General features: G+C 37.6%; 1 protein-coding gene across 6 annotated transcripts in view; it reads left to right on the forward strand.

The window, feature by feature from the left end:
* NEK11 (NIMA related kinase 11) overlaps positions 1–22,021 on the forward strand; it is a 245,163-nt gene that overhangs the window by 91,810 nt on the left and 131,332 nt on the right. For 5 of the 6 annotated variants that reach the window (XM_059390919.1, XM_059390921.1, XM_059390918.1 and 2 more), the window contains 5 exons: positions 12,861–13,010; positions 13,104–13,182; positions 16,652–16,737; positions 19,089–19,208; positions 21,582–21,675. In XM_059390919.1, coding sequence (XP_059246902.1) covers positions 12,861–13,010; positions 13,104–13,182; positions 16,652–16,737; positions 19,089–19,208; positions 21,582–21,675 — 529 coding nt within the window. The remainder of the gene's footprint in view (positions 1–12,860; positions 13,011–13,103; positions 13,183–16,651; positions 16,738–19,088; positions 19,209–21,581; positions 21,676–22,021) is intronic. The other variant, XM_059390922.1, reaches the window with a different exon arrangement.

Genomic DNA, 22,021 nt, shown 5'->3' on the forward strand with positions numbered 1-22,021 from the left:
CGGTCAGGGTATCTAGGAAGTGAGAACTGCTATCATTGTCATTATTTTCACTCAACAGAAGCTCAAGTAGGAAAACACTTTAGTCAAGTGCATCTGGGTATTAATATCTTTTCTCAATGAATAGCATGAAATGACTGACACAAAATCTGAAAATAATATCTAGCCTGGTGAGTTTTACAAGGTCACAATACCACTGCAGCCACAGAACCAGAATTGCTAATATCTATGGAGCGCTTACTCTGTGATTGAGAGTTAATGCACTAAGTGCTTATATACCTATGTAAATGCATTTGTTACTACAAAAAATCATACTATATATATTTTACAACCTGCTTTTTTTAATTGCAAAAGGAAATATTGCACTGCCTTAATAAAATATATCTACCTATCATTTAAATGTTTACATTTATTCTCTTTGCAAGTATTCTATACTTGGACACAGTAATTTTTCAACCAGTAATGTTTATTAGACATTGTTTAATGTTTTCTTTGAAGATTTTCTCTTTGTTTTTGTCTTTAAGCATTTTTAGAGCAGAGGGTATCTGGGAGTGGATTTGCGTTTATCCTACTTGGAGTTAGTTGAGCTTCTTGGGCAAGTAGATTGATATAGTTCATCAAACTTGAAAAGTTTCAACCATTATTTCTTTGAGTATTTTTATATCTTTTCTTTCTCTCCTTGCCTTCTGGCATGTTGTTGTGCTTTGTGGTCTCCCACATTTCTCTAAGACATTGTTCATTATTCTTCATTTTTCTCTCTGTTCTTTAGGTTGCATAATATCTGTCAATGTATCTTCAAGTTCATTGATTCTTCTGCTAGTTAAAGTCTACTGTTAAACCCCTTTGGTGGATTTCTTATTTCAGTTATTATACTTTTCAACTCCAGAATTTCCATTTGGTGCTTTTTAATAATTTCTGTCTCTTTATTGATATTCTCCATTTGGTGTGACATTTATATCATACTTTATTTCTTTAAACATGGTTTCCTTTAGTTCTTTGAATGTATTCAAAATGCTACTTGGAAGTCTTCATCTGTTAAATCTGACATCTGAGACCTCTCAGGTAGTTGCTGTTTTCTGCTTTTCCCCCTATGTATACATTTTTCTTCTCTCTTTGCATATCTCATAACTGGTAAAAACTGGACATTTTAGATAATATATTATACCCAACTCCACACATTTATTTTCCTCACTCCCTCCACCTCTCTGAGACCAGGTATCTTTTGCTTTTTTACTCATTTAGTGGCATTCCTGGCTATTCTCGTGAAACCTATTTCCCTTCCAGTGTGAAACCTCTAGTGTTGATCCTCAGAGTATAGCCTTAGGCACGTGCACAGTTAGCCTTGATGACAGTAGTTTTAGCAAGGCTCTCTGTCTCTTTCCCTGTTCTGTTTGCTGTTTCTGTTGGTATTACGCTCAATTGTTAGCCTCCACTAATTGCCACCTCATTGCTTTTATTTTCAACAATGCCCCAAGGCATGAATTGCTCTCCAGTCTCTTCCAATTAAATCTGAGACTGTTTGGAGATGTAGTTTTTGACGCCAGTCTTTGTGGTTTGAAATTCGCCTATTTTAAGCTATCTCTTTCCCTGATTTTCTCTGATAAGCTAACTAGCCTATGGTTTAGCTTATTGTCCTCACAGAGCTACCAATCTTTTAATCGCTTGCCACCAAATTCTTCATTCTTTCTGAGAGCTGGAGTTTAGGCTTGAATTTCCTACACTCTGTTCCAAATAAAGTTAGTCTCTTTGGGGAGAGCTTCTGAATCCTCTCTTTTTGTAACCTACCTTTGCCCTGGGCAAAATCTCTTGAGCACTGCTGAAGGTAGGGACGTGGCCCATTTTTCTTAGAGTGACAGTCTTGCTCGTGCCAGGGACAGTAGCCTCTCTCTTTGGTGTGCCTCTCCTGGCATAGAACATGTACCCTGTGAGCAAGCTGGGGCAAAGGTGATCAGTGATCAGGACCCACTGTTCCTGGGGTAGAGCTTCCATTCTACCAGTACAGACTAGGTAGAGAAAAGGAGCTCTTAATATCTTGGTTACAATCACCTGAAATTTAATCTCAGTAACACATAGCTGGGGAGACGAGAAATGCTGGAAGCCTGCCCCTCCTGGAGAGATAACCAAGCCCAGAACAGATTTCTGGAAGAAGGGAGATCCCCATCTTATTGGCCACATGGGCTCAGAGTGAAATTTTTGTCACACGGAGCTGGGGGAGTGCCTCAAGTGCCACAAACTCTTGTTTTTACTGAAATTTAGTAGATTTTCTTGAATAAATATTTCTTCATTTACTTTATGCCCTTAAGATGATTTTTAGTGACTTCAAGTTGTTGGGGGTCTTTGGTAATTTTCACCAGTCATAGTTGTTTTCCTAGGAAGCAGGTCTGCTGAGCTCCTCATGATGCCATTTTGGAACTGTTCTCTCCAAGGCCTTACTGCTGGAATTAGAGATTTTTATTTATTTTTTTCCTCTGTTAAACGGTGGGAACAAAACAGCCTGGAACAGGGAGAGGTTGGTGGAGACTAAAGAAGGGAGATAGTCAGGCCTTCTATTAATTTCCTACATTCCACTATTTCTGATGCTCTGCCCATCTTAAAAGAACATATGGAAACTATCAGAGATGATTAAAGCAGTTGGAGCACAGCTATTCAACCACACTGTGATCTCCCTGTTCTCATCTCTCCCATTGGTGTTGCTCCCATCTTCAGTTCTCCATTGGCCAAATTCTTATGGTGTAGGGGGCATGGGGCCACCATAGCAGAGGGAACGCCGATGATGTTCTTTCAAACTTTGTGCTCAATAGTGGAAGAAAGTAATTAGACTGGTATAAACAGGACAAAATTCACCCAAACTTTGTTTCTAAAATTTTGGGGTCTTTCCCCAGATATGATAGTATATTGGCATGATATGGTGGAAAGAATGCATTCACCTTTGCTTTCAAATATTCTTTTGAAAATTCAGTTCCCCAGACATGTTAGCCACATTTCGGGTGCTCAGTAGCCTCATGTGACTATTGGTCATTGTATACAGAAATATAGAATGTTTCTGACATTGCAGAAAATTCTGTTGGATGGTCCTGAGGTATTCTGCTGCAGACCCTTTATCCTGGGATTTTTCTTGAATTCTAGCAGCTTTTGGATTGAGCAGATCCTCTAACCGTTTCTGCTGCTGTTCTTTATACCCACTGTGTTTTCAGTAAGTATTTTTTGACTATTTTGAAGTTACTCTGTTTTGTGATCCTTCAGTCACTCCATCGATTCCCTCTGCTTCTTCTCAGTATCCCTGTGCAGGCCATACGGCAACTGTGGCTTGTCTTCACTTCCTTGTACTGTGAGGTGTGCAGGGACACCTCACTCCCTAACTTTGTTGAAAACGTTGCCCATGGTTTTTGGTTTTGGTATCGAGCTGCTCTGTTTTACATGGGAATTTAAGGAAGATCCAGATACTATGCTTCTGATGTAGCTGCCCCTTTTCCCCAAATATTCAGAAATAAAATTTTAACAAAATTTCTGCATGATTTGTATGCATATTAAAGCTCAGTGAGAACCGATAGAGGTTCTGGGACATGATAGGCCCTTATAAAATGGTTGCCATATAATATTGCTTCTGAAGTATAAGTTCAAGCCATCTAGTGTCTTTCATTCTATTTAGATAAAGTTTATATTGATATTCAACTCCACATCAATACAGACTTATATTTAGGTTACCATACACTGAAGCAAAACCCACTATTCTTTTTCTAAATTTCTGTTACTATTTATTCAATTGCTTAAGTTTTGTGTACTCTTTTCTAGATGGATATCAGGATGATCCTCAATTATGTAAAATAAAAATATTATCTAGAAGATCAGTAAAGCTGCCCCAACCCACTGGAGTCATGCATTGCTGTGGGTTAGGCTTCTCTTGGGCTGAGTTTGGGCAGATTACAAAGGGTAAACTTAGTTACCTTGAGACAAGACAAAGTCTGAGTTACATTTTCAGTTTCTTATCGACCTGTGCTTCAGAAATCCTTTGGGTAGTTCTGGTCAGCTTGGACAGATGGCAAGTTTATGGAGTTCAGGTGTAATTTGCTTCACACGCACCTGATCCCAGCCTTCCCTTTCACTGCTGAATTTCCTCCCTTAGGGATTTATTTGCTTACTTCTTCACAGTTGGCTGTATTCTGGGAAAATGAAAGGAATGCAAATGATAGACTTCTAAGCAAAATGCACCCCCCCCCTTTTTTTTAACTTACGCCCCTTTAATTCCCCCCAACCACCTCCCCACTTTCACATCACCAGATTTAAGATCTGGGAGTCAAGTAAGAGAAAAATACTCAAAAAAGGATAGAATTGATGAGTTCAAGGTTATGGAATTATTCCCATATAGAAATGTTTGGTTGGAAATTGGAAAAAATTAAAACCATAGGTACACAGATGTATAGTTACCAGAATAAAATTATATATAATAGATAGATTTTAACTTGTAATAGGATAATATAAAATCTTTTACCCGAAGTGCCAGGTGGTATCTCTAATCAGATTATACCCATTCCAGGTGGGTGCACAAGGACAAGAACTGGTCCCTTTCTATAAATCACTGGCTGATAAATGAAGTCTTTTCCATGTGCTCAAGTGCAAGTAAATCTTACTAGATCAAAATGAGACAGGTAAATGGAAAGCAGTATGCCTTCAGTGAAGTCGAGAGAATTTCCAAAAAAGAGAATAGTCTTGTATTAAAATTGATTACTGAGTTAGCCCCTGCATCTAATTGTTCTATACTCCTTTAGCCAGATAACTTCACATCTTTGTGTAACTTTAATACATCCATCACATGTGGCTTTGGTAGGTTATGTCTCCATAAAAGCAGGATTTGACTTTGTGATCAACTCTTTGTACTTAATAGACCACTAACCCCCTTTCTATGCCAAGCAACAGAAAAAAAATGGCCAAACTTGCCAACCTTCCTTTTGCCACAGAGGTTCTCATTGTTTGTATGCTCTATATTTGCCATGGTCTGATGCCCTACATGGCTTGTCTCAGGCCCCAGGGATCCTTGGAGGTGGCTTATGGTTCTGGGTAGGACCCAAAGTAAGCTTGGAAAGTCAGCCCCTGCCTGAAGGTCTTCTATCAGGGTTAGACATTTCCAATTCAAAAGGATCCTTAATCAGAAATGCTCTGATTGATTCAGCACTGAGAAGCAAGATGGCATGCAGTTTATGTCTCTAGAACCAGACAACCTGTGTTGCAATCCCAGCTCCCCCAACTCCTCAATATGGAATCTTAACAATTGACCTAAACTTAATGGTTTCCTCATCTGAAGAATGGTCTGCTTCGTTAAGATTGTTATGAGAATAGAATGATTAAATAAGTTAATATACGTAAGAAATATAGAATAGGGCCTAGCTTATAGTAAACACCATTAAAATTTCAGCTAGTATTTTCCTTATTACCATTATTATTATCATTTGTATTATTGGTGGAGATAATAGTCTGCTTCCAGGACAGCTCAAAAGGTCCTATGTCAAGAATTGTTGCTCTCATTCAACCCTACCAACCTGTCAGAGCCAGGAGAGTTTGTCTGGCTTTGTTCTGATTTTAACCCAAGCCCTGAAGAAAACTCAGCCCACAGGAGCTGAATTAAATCCTCAGAAGACAGTGTGTGGGTGCCGAGGGATTGATAAGTCTTTCCACTCCTTGGACCTGAGTTTCGTTCCTTTTTTTCAGTGTTCGAATTATTGAATGTACATTAGATTATATAGCAGGGTGTTGTCAACGTAAATATTTTAGAAAACATTTTTTAAAAATACTGAATGAGAACAGTACCAACACCAAAAAGCTGACCTAACATGTCACATTTCTGGGCAAATTACTTTCTTTCTCTGAGCTTTGGTTTTCTCACTGATACAATGAGAGTTAAGAATTAGCAAATCTTGTAGACCTTGTGGCTCTACTATTTTGAACATTCTCAAGGTTCAAATTAGACCCTTCTTTGGGGAAAATAAGTTAAGTATATTGGGGCAGTTTACAGCACACAAATACTTTCCATGTATCCACACAAATAAAAGTATTTGGTTTAGTTTGATGATTAAATTTTATTATTAATGAATAGCCCTTCCTTCTCTTTTTGTTAAGAAAACTTTTTTCATAGTAAAACAAGTACTGACTTGATAGCATCTTTTTCATTTTCACCATTCTTATGAGTGTGTAGTGGTACTCACTGTGGTTTTAATTTGCATTTCTCTGATGACCAATACTGTCAAATGTCTCATGATTTGGGGCCATTTAGTGTCTCTTCAAGTCTTTTGCCCACTTTTCTATTGGATTCTCTCCTTTTTCTTATTAATTAGTAGGAGTTCTAATTAATTACTTTTTTTTACATGTTCTGGATACCAGTCTTTGATGGATATTTGAATTGCAAATGCCTCCTCCCTCTCTGTATCTTCCTTTTCACCCTCTTAGTGATTTTTTTTTCACGAATAGAAATTCATAATTTTGATGGAGTTCGTTTTATCAGTCCATAACCTTATTGGTAGTGTTCTTGACATTTTGTTTAGGAAGTCTTTGCCTACCCCAAGATCAAGAAGATATTCTCCTGTTTTCGTTTAAAAGCTTGATGTTATTTTTCATTGAAAAAGGATGATTTTTGTGCATGTGTATGGTGTGAGATAGGAGTCCATATACTTTATTTTCCATATGGGTATTCAATTGGCCCAGCACAACTTGTCGAAAAGATCATTTTTTCCCTCTATATAGTACAGGTTGTTTTTGCATTAATCAAATTATTGAATATGTGTGGATCTGTTTTTGAGTTCTGTGTTTTGTTCCATTGGCCTGTTTTTTCTTCTTTGCTGATATCACATTTTCATAATTAATGCAAGTTTATAATGAATCATGCTATTTGTTAATACAAAATCTCCAAATTTGTTCTTAATTATCGTGGCTATCTTTGTCCCTTTGCATTTCTACATAACTTTTAGAATTAGCTTGTCAATTCCTATAGAGAGTCTGCTAAGATTTTGATTGGTATTGCATTGAGTCTATAGATTGTTCTGGGAAAATTTGTCATCTTCATTATGTTGACTCTTTCAGTCAGTTACGTGGATCTCTCCCTCTTCACCTCCACCCCCTATTTTAGGTGGTCTTTAATTTGTTTTAGTGATGTACTGTGGTTTGCAGTGTAGTGTCTTGCACATCTTTCACTGGATTTATTTCTACATATTTGACATTGTATGATGTTAGTGTAAGTGATATTTTGCATTTCATTTTTTAAATGTTTGTCACAGGCTTATTGAAATGACCTTTTATATACATAACCATGTTGAAATGCTTAATGAAAGTTTAATATATTTTTATAATCTTTATATATATTCCTTATATGTATACATATATTTATTTTTTTAAAATTTTTTCTCCCCTTATTCTGAATAGCACCTTTAAAACAATATTGAATAGAAGTGGTGATAGTAGACATACTTACTCTCAATCTCAAAATAAAAGCATAAACTTTCAATATGTCTCCAATAAGAATAATATTTACTATATATTTTATAGCTCTAAAAAATAACTGAAGAAGTTCCCTTCTATTCCCAGTGTGCTAAGAGTTTTCTTCTTTCAAAAACACAAAGGGAAGATATCTGTGTCTATTGTATCTGTTAAGCATCTGCCTTTGACTCTGGTCATGATCCCAGAGTCCTGTGTCTGTGTCCTGCGTCAGGCTCCTTGTTCAATTGGGAGCCTGCTTTCTCCTTTCCCTCTGCCCCTCCCCTGCTTGTGCTCTGTCTCTCTGACAAATAAATAAATAAAAATCTTTAAAAACACAAATGGGTTTTGAATTTTTTAAAAAGATTGTATTTATTTAACAGAGAGCAAGAGAGAGAGCTTGAGAAGGGAGAAGGTCAGAAGGAGAAGCAGACTCCCCTCAGAGCTGGAAGCCGGATGTGGAACTTGATCCTGGGACTCCAAGATCATGACCTGAGCTGAAAATAGTTGCATAACCAACTGAGCCTCCCAAGTGCCCCTGGGTTTTGAATTTTATCCACTGCCTTTTTTTGCATCTATGTATAATTTTTCTCTTTTCATCTATGAGATATATGCCATTGATTGAATTTAATAAAATCTACTTGGTTGTGATATATTATCTTTTTATTTTTATTTATTTATTTTTTAAAGATTTATTTATTTATTTATTTGACAGACAGAGATCACAAGTAGGCAGAGAGAGGAGGAAGCAGGCTCCTTGCTGAGCAGAGAGCTCCATGTAGGGCTCGATCCCTAGAACCCTGGGATCATGACCTGAGCCAAAGGCAGAGGCTTTAACCCACTGAGCCACCCAGGTGCCCCTATTATCTTTTAAATATATCATCATATTCTATTTATAATATACATATATTTGTGTGTATTTGGAATTTTTGAATCTATGCTCATAAAAAATTGCCTATAATTTTCTTTCTCTCTATTATTCTTGTTATACTTTATATGACAGTTGTGTGGACATGTTAAAATGAAGACATTAAATAAGATTAGTGTTCTTTATTCCTAAAATATGTGAAAGAATTTGCCAGTAAAACCATCTGACCCTGGAGACTTTTTTTGTGGGGAGTTTTAAAAAAGTTTTTTAAAGTTATTATTTTAAATATTTTTAAATCATTTAATATTTCAATTATTTTTATTATTTTAAATTATTATTTCAAATGTTTTTAAAATTAATTATTGTTATTATTTATAATAGATAAAGGACTATTCAGATTTTATACATTATCATTTATATTATCAGTTTTTAAGTATATTTTTTAGCAACTGTTCATTCCATCCCATTTTTCAAATTTACTGGGGAAAAGCATTTATGTCATCTTAATACTTTCTAATAACAATGGAGTCTATAGTGTTGTATACTTTTCTGCTTCTGTTATTGTTTATCTGTGTGGTTTTTTCTTCTTGTTTTCTTGATCAGTCTCACTGGAGTTCTTTTAAATCTATTAATCTTTTATTTTTATTTTGTATCTGTGCCTATTTCATTAATTTCTACTTTTCAAAAATTTCTTTCCCTTAACTTTATTTGGCTTGATTTGCTATTCTTTCTCTATCTTCCCAAGCTGACTTGGGAAGCTTTTTTCTTTGTTAATGTATGCATATAATATTTCAATTTTACTATAATCATTTATTTTAGCTACAAAGTATTGATATTTTGTACCTTTATTAATATTCAGTTTTAAATTTTTCTAATTTTGTTGGAATTTTTTTGACCTATGTGTTATTTAGATGTATATTTTTGAATTTTCAAATAGTTGGTAATTTTGTAGTTTTTTTTCTCCATTATTAATAAGTCGAGCTTAATTTCACTGTGGTAAGAAAATATGCTCTGAAGTTTTCCATCTTTGAAGTCTGTTGAGGCTTCCTTGATCCTAAGTATAGTCAATTTGGAAAATGGTCCTCGTGCCCTTGAAAAGAATCTGAATTCTGTCATTGTTGGATGCATTTATGTTAGTATGTCAATTATGTCAATTCTGGTAGTTGTGTTTAAATTATTCTTGTTGAAGTTTTGTTCTGCTTGTTCTCTCAGCTATTGAAAGAGGTATGTTAAAGTCTTTCATTATGACTGTGAATTTGTCTATTTTTCTTTTAATTCTGTCAATTTTTGCTTTATATACACACACACATACACAGTTATTGGATTTTAAAATTGTTATTTGTTCTTCATTGTTTGAGCTCTTTATTAGTCTATGACCTTAATCTTAGAAGGGGTTCTTTCCTTTAAGTCTGTTTTCTCTGATGCTAGTATAACCACTCCAGCAATATTTTGATAAATATTTGCACAATATACCTCTTTTTATAAACTGTTCTGTGGTTTTATATTTAAGGTTTCTTTTGTGAGCAGTATATAATTTTTGACCCAATCTGATAATCTTTTAATTGACGTATTATCCATTTACATTTAATATAATTATGCTATATTTGTGTTTTTGTCATCTTACGATTTGTCTTCTATATATACCATTTATTGTTTCTTTTTTTCTCCTTTCTTGTTTATATTTTAAATTTTTATTTGACTCTTTTCTTTCTAGTAGCTTTCTACTTATAAAGTTGTCAGTATACATTACTTTACTATTCTTTTGGTGAAAACCATAGCAATTATAACATACATCCTTGCCTTATTATAATGAAACTTAATGAAAGTCACTACTTTTGCCACTTTCCCAGTAATGCTAGGACCTTAAATACTTTAACTCCATTTACCCCCTTATGTCTTTCACCTTATTTTTGTCATAAAATTATATTCTACATAATTTTAAACTCCACGATATATTTAGTATCATTTTATAGAGTTAATGTTGGCTTATACATAGTTACAGAATTACTTTTCATAGTGTTCTTTGCTCCTCCCTGCATTCCTTCTTTCTGCCTGGGATCAATTTTCTTCAAGTGGAAGAATTCCTTCTTAGGATTGTTTTTAGTGCTATCCTGCTGGCAATGACTTCTCTCAATTTTTGCTTGTCTAAAAATGTCTTTATTTGGGGCACTTGGGTGGCTCAGTCATTAAGTGGCTGCCTTTGGCTCAGGTCATGATCCAAGGGTCCTGGGATCAAGCCCCACATCAGGGTCCCTGTTGGGTCTGTAATCAAAGGAGTGAGACTGATACAAAGCGAAGGTCAAGAAAAGCTTTATTTCACACCAAGCATCGAGAATCAAACTGACTGGCCAGGGCCGTCTCTTGCAAAGAGGCGACCTCTCTCTGCCTCACAGACTAGCTTTTTTTTTTTTTTTTTTAAAGATTTTATTTATTTATTTGACAGAGAGAGAGATCACAAGTAGGCAGAGAGAGGCAGAGAGAGGAAGGGAAGCAGGCTCCCTGCCTAGCAGAAAGCCCGATGTGGGGCTCCATCCCAGGACCCTGGGATCATGACCTGAGCTGAAGGCAGAGGCCTTAACCCACTGAGCCACCCAGGTGCCCTTCACAGACAAGCTTTTAAGGGCAAAAGCCATGTGGTTGGGCCTGGCCATGCACAGGTGGCCAATGAGATTATAACACACAGAGAAAGCTAGCCTATCACCTTGGTCAGATTTGGTGCCCAAAAGGCGCCCAGAGGGTGGGGCCCATACTCTTTGGTAGCTAGGTAGACAGTATGCGCCCCCACTGATTGGATACCTCCACCTGGCCTGACCCACTCTTGTATTTGGGCTTTGTTACCTGGGACTGGTTTACTTGTTTTTAAGTAAGTCCCCTGGGTAGAAGAGGGACAGGGACAGTTTAAGTTTTACTGTATAAACAACAAAATCACTGTTTAACCGGATGGAATCGCTCTGGCTAAATAGGCCCTTACAGTCCCTGCTTGGTGGGAAGCCTGCTTCTCCCTCTTCTACTTCCACTGCTTGTGTTCCCTCTCTTGCTGTCTCTCACTCTGTCAAATAAATAAATAAAATCTTAAAAAAGAAAGTCTTTATTTCACATTTATTGAAGGAACTTTTCTGGCATAGAAATCTAAAGATGTGCTGCGTCATGTTAATAGTCATATTAATAGTTGTAAAGATGGTTACAAAATTTATTGAGCTTCAAATAATTTTCATAATTTATAATATTTATATTGATCTTGGTGTTTTTTAAGTCATGATCAGGGGATTTCTCCTAACATTCCCCTTCTTTCTAGTATTCTGTAATGAAAATAGTCCAGAATTTTGGAAGGAAAAATACCTTTGACCTTGATCAAGCCATTTAACTTTTTAAAAGCCAGTTTCCTCTGTATAAAATGGGAAAAATAGAGTGGCTGTATGTCACTGTGAACTTTTGAGGTTCTGTTGGGTTTTGTATGGAAGTGCTTTACAATATGTAAAATACCAATTAGTTGGAATTTTTTAGTGTCGTTGTTCTTTACTGAAACAAAAACATCTCTTTGTATTCAGTATATATCCAGAATTCTCTTACCAGTGCACATTTTTATAATACCCACAAAATGGTTAAAATTATAGTATTCATGTGTATATTTATTTATACATGCACTGCCTTTTATAAGAAAGTAGGACAGTGTTAAAAGTTACCTAAAACAGAACTTACACAAGTTTGGTTTTAAATTTATTTCTGATTTTTCAAGCAACTAACGTGAAAAATGAGATCTGGCTGGTTACACAATTCATAATACTCATAATATTAAAAATAATTCATTAATTTAATAGAAGTACTATTCTTTCTTAGTATACTTAGTTCAGGCAGCAATTTCCCCCTTTTCTTAATGATGCTGAGTTATTTAAAAGATTATTCTGCTGGTTTAGAGGTTACTGATTTGCATGGTTAATCCAAATCAGTGTTGGACTGATCTAGAATTTTAATATTCTGCTTCATACGCTCAAAGGGAGAATTATACATTTTAATGTGAGCTACAAGTAGCTGCTTTTCCACCCTACTTGCAAATGGATTCTATTCAGAAAACTAATAAAGAATGCCAGTTTCCTTTTCAAAATGCTTGGATACACATTTGAAGGTTAAGCTGATAAATTAAAATTTTATTTTGCATATCTAGTATTAACAAAACTGCCTTAGAAAAATATTTAGCTGTGTTTTATTTTTCCTTCATAGAGGTTCCTTACTACATTGATCAAATGTTTATTTTCCTTCCTGTGTGCAGACATATTCCTGTTGTTTTGTTTCTGCTCTGACAAAGAAGTGGTCATTCAGACTTATATTTTGTAGGTTTTTTTTTTTCATTTTTCCCCCTTTATTTATTAAAATGTGTATCTAAATGGGAAAAAAAAGTATAGAACTGAAGCTTTTAAACAATCAAAGGGTATATTAGTGTCTCATAAGCAATGACATGACACATCTGAGGTTTTGTACGGTGATCAGATTTAAAATAGGACATATGTTCCTTATTTAAATTCTTTGACTTTGTCTTTAGGTCTCTGGCATGCATTTTATATGAGATGTGCTGCATGAATCATGCATTCACTGGCTCCAATTTCTTGTCCATTGTTTTAAAAATCGTTGAAGGTGACACGCCTTCTCTCCCCAAGAGATATCCAAGAGAACTGAATGCCATCATGGAACGGTATGGAAATAAATATATTGCCACAGAAGCAATTTTAAATTCTACTTATATCTTAGTTCATTTGAAAAATAATTTTCTTCTTAAACATTACAGCATGTTGAACAAGAGTCCTTCACTGAGACCATCTGCAATGGAAATTTTAAAAATCCCTTACATTGATGAACAACTACAGGTATTTAAAATGAAAGGCATACTGGGAAACATGTATTAGCATTTATATACATTGGAGAACTTGAAGATAGGCTGAGGGAATAAGATGCATTAAGAATCAGTCAGAAAGGAGAGAAAAAAGATTTTTTTTTTTAAAAGCTGAAGGAAATTATTAGTCAGACAATCTCTTTGCAAAAGCTGGTATGTGAACTCCCATTCCCCAAAGCCCCAGATATGAGAAGTTAGGGTTGTAATTTTCTGCCTAAACTCAACATCTGCCCTTAGAGCTTTTTGGTTTACAAATCTTACCTGAATACTTTGTAAATGTATCCCTGCTAGGACAAGAATGTATCACTAATAAGGTAAAATCTGGGGTTTTCACTGAGTCTTTACTGTTCCTCTCTGTAAAGTTTGGCAGGTGAGTAAACATAACACCAGGCAAGGTGGGCACAAGGCAAGATTTATTAAAGGCCCACGAGAAGGGGAGCCAGGAAAGTCGAGCCAGGAGAAGGTGGGCACCCTCGGGCGAGGTTCCTCAACTACGGAAAGTGGAGTGGGGGAAGTCACACTGGGAGGGAGTTGGGGGGGTGTCTTTTATAGGGCCAAGGCAGAGCATGGGCTCACATCCATATTTGGTGATCAGAAGGTATGGGGTGAGGGCTCCTGATAACTCCTGTTTCCTGCATAGGTATCGGGTTACCTATGGAGATGTGACCTGGGCGTACACCCTTTTGGTGGGAGAGTCTAGGGTTAAGGAAGGGGATGGGGAGGAGACTGGAAGATGGCGGCCCCGGTGGTCATTTCTGTTGTTCCTCTTGCATTCCCGGAACCACCGACCCAACACCCTCCTTTCTTATATATCTTAATCATACTTTCATTGATTAGGTAAGTTTGTTTTCCTGTAGATTAGAAATTTTGTTGCGAAGAATCTACCTCTCGTGGTAAGAAAAAAAGCAAAGGGTACTTCTTGGAGGGTTTGTTTGTTTGTTTTTAGGCTTTTACAATTACCTCAGGCAAATTTCCTTGAATTTTATGACAGTTTTAAGTAGACCCATAAAGCAGTCATTCACCTTCAAAGATGGTCACACATTTTCTCTGCATCCAGTTCAAAGTTCGCAGGAAACAAGGATGCTGACTTGGTGTGTCTTCATCAGTGGAGTGCTGAGCACAGTGCTGATGCTGGAGGTGCTGAAAGGAAAGGAACAGCTATGGCTCCTGTCCTTTTGCAGCTTGGCTGCTAGGAAGAAGTCTCAGTACCCAAGAAAGGCTAATTACACATTATCAGGAGCACTAGGCAGGACGATATAAAATAAGGGAAGGGAATAATGTCTTTGGTGGTCAAAGAAAGAGTAGGTAAGGGTTCTCTACCAGTGAGATAGTGGGAAGCAGCGAGACATGTAAGGAGCCTGCAAGAGGGTTGGAACCACAGAGAATTAGCTGGACAAAGGCCTGAATCAGGTTCTGTTCCTAGATGGAGACAAAGAGGGGAGGGGTCTTAGGCAACAATGTGCCCTCTGGAGAAGCCCCTGAGGAAGTGGGGTAATAAGCAGGACAGGAAGGAAAGTGCCAAAAGTCCCTTGGTACTGAGTTCTCTTGGTGTGTAACTTTCACTATGCAAAGCCAGCTCCACTAGCTCAAGGGCAGGCCTTTGAAAAGACACCTAGGTGCTAACTGTTGGGATCAAAATCACATTGAGTGGGCTGTGAGCAGACCAAAAAAAAAAAGTTAAAAGGAATCCAAGGAGATTGGCTGGGACTAGGATGACTGCAAGTGAGGCATTTGCCCTGGGGCACAATTAGAGTGGACACCAAAAACTCAGTAATCAGGATAAATATCATTTTAGTGCAGTGTTTAAAAAATTAAACATTTTTAGCATCCAAATTAATGCTAAAAATCCCTGGTAACAAAATATCAAAGGTTCACAGGCAGCATCCAACAAGGCTAGGATTAGGGTGATGGAAGTGAGGTAGTAGAATGGTACAGGTTCAGGGTTGGACCCTGTCTTTATCTTTGTTTTCTGTCTTTATTTAAACTTTTATTTTTTTTTGTAATCAGTTAGCAGTTATGTTAGTTTCAGGTGTACATTAAGGCAATTCACCAATTGTATGTGTGATGCCCCCCCACAAAATGGGTCAGTGATTAAAGGAGCGAGACTGATATAAAGCGAAGGTCAAGCAAAGCTTTATTTCGCGCCAAGCATCAAGAACCAAACCGACCGGCCAGGGCCTCCCCTCTTACAGAGAGGGCAACCCTTCTCTGTTTCACAGACTAGCTTTTTAGGGCAAAGGCCATGCGGTTGGGCCTGGCCACGCACAGCTGACCAATGAAACTGTAACACACAGAGAAAGCTGCACAGTCATGCTAGCTGACCAATTGAATTACAATTTACCCTAGTAGACATTTGAACCAGCCTATCACCTTGGTCAGAACTGGCGCCCAAAAGGTGCCCAAAGGGCGGGGCCCATACTCCTTGGTAACTAGGGAGACAGTATGTGCCCCCCACTGATCAGATGTCTCCACCTGGCCTGACCCACCCTTGTATTTGAGCTTTGTTACCTGGGGCTGGTTTCTGGGACTTGTTTTTAAGTAAGTGCCCTGGGGGAAGGGAAGCAGGGATGGTTTAAGGGTTAAACAATGTTATTGTTTTAACCGTGATGGAAGCCTCTGGCTAAATAGGTCCTTACAGTATGCTTGACAAGTGCTCCTTAAGTGCAGTCTTAATTCCCTCCCCCTATTTCACCCATCCCCTCACCTGCCTGGCAATCTTCAGTTCGTTCTCTGTATTTGAGTCTGTTTTTGTTTTTGTTTTTTATTTGTTGTTTTTCTGTCTCTTTTTTCATTTGTCCATTTGTTTTGTTTCTTAAATTCCACATATGAGTGAGATTGCATGGTATTTGTCTTCCTCTGACTGACTTTTTTCACCTAGCATTATACCCTCTAGAGTCATCCATGTTATTGCAAGTGGCAAGATTTAAATGTTTCATGTTGTATTCTCCATGGCTTTTTGGTATTCATTTTGATTTTTTATAATATTGCATTAAAAATGACTTCCCTTGGTTACTGAGTCTTTTGGTGCCCTTTCAGTTTTGCACCTGAGGTGAGTGTCTCGCTTGTCTCAGCCTAGTCCTGGCCTTGGGAGTGGGAACACTGTCCAGTGCCCAAAGAAGCAAATTGAGGAGGTCTTGTTTGTTCTTGGAGCTGAGGAGAGGCCTGCCTGTGGTGGGTAGCAGGGAGTGAGAGAATAGGTAGTGAGTGCCAGATGAAGCTGGAGCCTGCAACCAACCCCCCCACCCAAGACTTTGCAGCATAAGCTACCCTGCAACGTTTGGTATCTTATTTATCAAAGAAAAGTAGTTACCAGTGGGTTTTGTTTTCAAACTTTCAGGTATGGTCAATAACACTGCACATCAGAAAAGGCCCCTGGTAGTTCGCTGCCCTTTCATTTCTGAATTGGAGTATATAAAATGTGTCAGGGTTGTTCTTTTTTCCAGCACCTGATGTGTAGATACTCAGAAATGACTCTGGAAGACAAGAATTTGAATTGTCAGAAGGAGGCTGCTCAGATAATTAATGCCATGTAAGTAAATTGCTTTGTTTTTAAAAAGCCCATTGAGCATAATGTTAAATGCATTTGTCTTTAAAAATCTATTAGTGCTAAGCTGACTGCACAGAGTATCCTAGAATTCACTGAAGTCTTGCCAAGAAATTAAGGAGCTTCAGTAACTTGGCATTCCAAAGCCCCTTTGCCCCAGGTGGTAGCAAATTGAGATTATAAAAGTTTTAAACAACTGCACAGCTTACAGATCTGCAGGGTAGCTCTGCAGTTGCCTTGTAAGTATGCAGAGAAATTAATATCTCAAACATTTAGTGATAGTTATGCTAGTGAGCCTTCCATATTAAGCATAAATGGTTTTCACATGTTGTTTGTTTAACAGGAACTGGCAGAGTATCTATTGAGAAGACAACACTGTGAAGTCCTTAGGACAATAAGAAATAAGCCAAAATTTACTTCCCTGAGATATACATATGAACTAGAAAATGTCTTTTTCATAAACATAATTATTTCTTGACGTAACGTCTCTCTCCTACCTTAATCAAAATTTCTGTACTATACCATTCAAGAATACTTAGTGACTTCAGAACAGCCATGTATAGCTGTGTAGTTGTGGACTGCACAACTCAAGGGGTTATATAAAGACCAAATCTATAATTTGCTGAGGAACCCTATGTCATTTTATAAAGACCCCATGAGAATGGCAGCCCCTCCCCAGAGCTGTGGAAGGCAGTAGGTGAGAACAATAGCCCTCTTTAGCCTAATCAAGACCAAATAACATAAATGTGCTTCTCTGACACTCAGTCCAGCGCATTCTCAGGTGCACTGTGTTTGTTTTCCAATTTCACATTCAAACAGAAAAAACTCGTTCATCAAAGATAGTTTTCATTTAATGCATGCTCTCCATTTAAAATACCTTGCACGTCAGGGCCTAATGTTTGAGGTATGCTCCTATCACCTAATTTTCTTAGGTTGCTAATTATTCTTTCAAGAATGCCTGGAATTCTGATTTTGTTTTATTTTAAACTGAGGTGTGAAAATATTATGCTAATTTTAACTACCGTTTTGTACTGTAGATGTGACACTGTTTACCTGACAGTGCTTACAATTAAAGTGTGCCACAGGCTGATCCTTTGTATGGTCTTCCACATTATGAAATATTGATTTCAAATTGTCACTTTTTTTCTCAATCTATGACTGTGTTTCAAGGAGCTTTGTTTGGTTTTACAAAATAAGGGATGTATATTCCAGAAAATCGTATCTCCCCTGGAGTCTGTGGACGGTTTTCCAGAGGGATGAGAGCTGCCTACAAATGGTCATTACTATTACACAATTAATACAAAATTAAAAAGATTAGAGTGGGAATGAAATGAAATGGAGACCTCTCCTAGGATTTTGTAATGAGGGAGCTGAGTGCAAAAGACATTCCACAGTATTGGGCCCTAACAGAGTCAGGCACAGAAACGAATGTCCTTGAGAATATGGTTGCAGATGTTTCAACACACGAGTAATGTAAGCACGTTTCTTTAACTGGAGAAAGAAGCTCCTAAATAACAATTTTAACTAACATTTTGTGGGGTTCTTGGCTTTGGTATAAGCATTTTACATGAAATAACTCATTTAAATTCACAAAACCCTATGAATTAGGTACTATTATTATCTATTATTATTATTATTTTAATAATCATAGGGAGGTTAAATAACTTGCACAAGGGCATATATATGTAACATGGGAGCTAGGATTCAAACCCAGAGAATGTTATTAACCTGTGTGATAACCTCTGTGCCATGCTTACCTGCTGTAGGAAGCATAGAATATACAACATATTCAACAAAATTTAACTATTACAATACTACCATTTGGGCTACTTTGATGTATCAGACACTGTACACACATCGTTTCATATAATACTAAATCCTATTCTTTACAGATGAGAAAATGGAGCTTCAGAGAGGTTCAGTAACTTGCCCAAGGCTACAGAGCTAATGAGGGGGTAGAGATGGGGTTCAAACCCTGCCTGATTCCAAAGATTAAATCCTATTTACAGGGTTGAATTAGCACCAGTACATTTACTCTTTGATGGCTAAGATTCTAATTTGTCTTACATTATGAAAACTAGTCATAGGCCATGAAATAGCAGAAATGTAGAAAGTACATAATTTGTTTTTAAACAAAAGTCTAATTTGAAAAATATTACTAATTAACCATAGTCCTGGTTGGCTCATTACCCACCCTGAGTTTATTAGTTTTTGCCTGGCCTATCTCGAGATGCTTTCCCCATCAGTAGTGTAATGATACTTCTGTAAAATATTTGTTTAATTTTTCTGAGCGTGTTTGGGATGAGTTGCATGTGGGGGATCTTTATTATTTATAGGCAAAAAAAGATCCACCTGCAGACTCTGCAGGCGCTGTCTGAAGTGCAGAAAATGACACCAAGAGAAAGGATGCGGCTGAGGAAGCTCCAGGCAGCTGATGAGAAGGCCCGGAAGCTGAAGTAAGCTGCCCTTCCTTGGGGTACCCGTGCTCTGGCCACTTCCCAGGGCTCCAAAGGAATTGACTGAAGAAAAGCCACAGCCAAAACAGGAAAGCAAAATGCACATAGGCATTATATATTTCTTTGTTTCTTCACTTACTTGTCCCCTCAAAAGATGGTTCTTCAGCCATAGATAGTTATCGGTTGCCAGCCATTATTATTGTCAGGCTTTCGGTCTTCTGTGCAAAGAAAGACTGAATGTCAGGGAGGTTATTAATGATGAAAATATAGAGTCAGCCACCAAATGAAGCCTTGTTGCTGCTGATACGTCCTAAATATACCCCGGTGAGAGGGTGAGAAGAGTGGCTTCACTCTGTGTCCACGCTCCCCAGATGTTTGCTGTACCCCCTCTGCCAGGAGACCTAGCGGGTGTTTGGGGAGAAGAATGTACCGCAGGCAATTGTTGGCTTTAGAAAGCAGTCCTGACACAGCTCTGCTCCGTCAAGTGAAGCCATTTGAAAACCTATGCTCTGGGCAACTCTGCTGGTGGACGATATCACTGCTAATTCAAGTATTTACAGGAAAAGAGGGAGATTCCAAAGAGCCCTAGACTCCCAGTTTCTCAAAGATTTTTCCGTTGGTAGGATATCCTAATTTTTCTCCTTTCTCTGTCAACTGTTTGGTAGCTTAGAAGCCCCAGCTAAGAAGTAAGGAGACAGAAAAGACCTGAAACTCAAATCTGTTCATTTTGTGACCTTGGTAACATATCCGAAAAAGGCTTTGGAGGTATTCTTGCACTTACAGTGCATATCATTTAGAACCAAGTGAGAATCTGTGAGACTACTTCTTTCCCCTGAACACATGCTTTCTTTAATCAGTGTGGAAAAAGATTTCTGTCGAAGTGCACCATGGGCGGTCGTGTGTTGGTAAATGTTTAACAACCACCACCTCTGGGAGTGTGGGGCTGGGAGGTGTAAATATTCCTGCAATGGCCAATTTCAAGCTACCAGTGTGGCATCATCAAATGTTCAGTTGGAAGATACATACACAGTCTGCTCTTAGGAACCAGTACAATTTGGTTTCTGCAAACCACTGCACCACTGAGTGTGGGTTTGACTGAGAAAATATATTTACATAAATTACTTGAGTCATTCTATCAATTAACAGTCCTGGATCTATTTCTAAGGCTTTGGGAATGGCAGTATTTCTAGGGTACCATGTCTCTTGTCATTGTTTGAGGCTAAAAGGAAAATTAAATCTCTGATAGGAACAGATCAAAAAGGCAATTTAATAATGTACATGCACATTACAAATTATATTTCATATTAAAACTTTTTTATACACAGTCATAGATCTTCCGCATGACATTCAGTATGTTTCTTATTTAAAGTCAATGGTTATAAATAAAGTTCGGTCTTAATTTTATGAATGAGTTGCATGGGATTGTTTTAAATCATTTTTTTCTAAAATTTGAGCACAGTCATGTGTTTTAGCTAGAAAACGACTCTATTGTCAGAAGGGATGTAATGTACCCACTTTATAAACAAAATTTGACTTACAGGGCTCTTCAGTGACTTTTCAAACTAAATTTAAATTAGCACACCAGTAATCACAAGAACTGAAATCTTTCTTCCAGTTTAGTAACAGGTCTATAACATTTACCTCTTCTATACTAGATGAGACAAAATGAGCTGGAGAAAAATTCCCCTTCACAGTGGTTCTCAAGTTCCTTGCATAAATTCTAGGAAATCTAACTTTCTTCTCCTTGTTTGCGGGCTTATTCATCCTGAGAGCAGTGATTGAGTTATTAATACATGTGGGGCACAGTCTGGGTGTTGGGAACAAACAGCCCTGCCATCACAGAGAAAGCACAGGGGTCCAGACTGTCTTCTTTTGCCGCGGAGTCCCACAGATCCTCATGAGGAATCTGACATGATAAGAATTCTGTGTTTTTAATATGTGTGAATCCCTAGTTTAATCACCTGATTGAAACTGGGACTTTTTTTCTGGAATGTTCAGGGACCCCTGCCTCAAAGAAATGTTATCCCCAGAAATTGGAAACTGAGAAGTACAGACAAGCTAATATTTTGTTTTATAAAACCTAAATAACTTTATTCTTGAAGCTGCCATATGACAAATGTGTATATATATCTAATTTTGAATTTCAGCGGTACATTTTAGGGATTCTAAGGATGGAGAAGGAGCCAGAGCATCATTGTGTGTGCTTTAAAAGAGAATCCAGTGGGTGCTATGCTGCATTTACCCTGATGAGGGGTAAATGGCTTCTCAACAGCCCAGTTTGCCTGTTGAGGCAGGGAATCACACTTACCTGCCTAATATAGTTGTGGCTTTAGCAAATGCAGCTGTTTTTCTACACTCACTCTAAATTTGCAGAAAGTTTGCAGAAGAAAAATATGAAGAAAATAACAAACGAATGAAGGAGTTGAGATCTCGGAACTTGGAGCGGCTAACTGTTGGTGTACTCCATGTAAGTGGCTCTCATGTTTTAAATGTTACATCAAACCTTTAATTGCTTCAAATTCATCACATTCATGTGGCCAGTCAGGTAGGAGAAGGGACAGAGCAGGGAAAAGAGCAACCAGATCAACTTTGCCCAATTCCGGGTAGAGGTACTGGGGTTCATTTTAGCATATAGGCCAAGGGTGAGTGATGACACTAATTTAGAGCAGCTGTACTTAGAGATGGATCAATAGATTCATCCAAAACATCAAGTGCCTACTGTGTACAAGAAAACTCAATCAGCATGGAATGAACAATTGATGAGTAAAATTGTGACTTTGCAGAGCAAATGTGTGTATATCTAATTTTGAATT

The sequence above is a fragment of the Mustela nigripes genome, chromosome 2, assembly GCF_022355385.1.
Source record: "Mustela nigripes isolate SB6536 chromosome 2, MUSNIG.SB6536, whole genome shotgun sequence".
NCBI classification, from domain to species: domain Eukaryota; kingdom Metazoa; phylum Chordata; class Mammalia; order Carnivora; family Mustelidae; genus Mustela; species Mustela nigripes.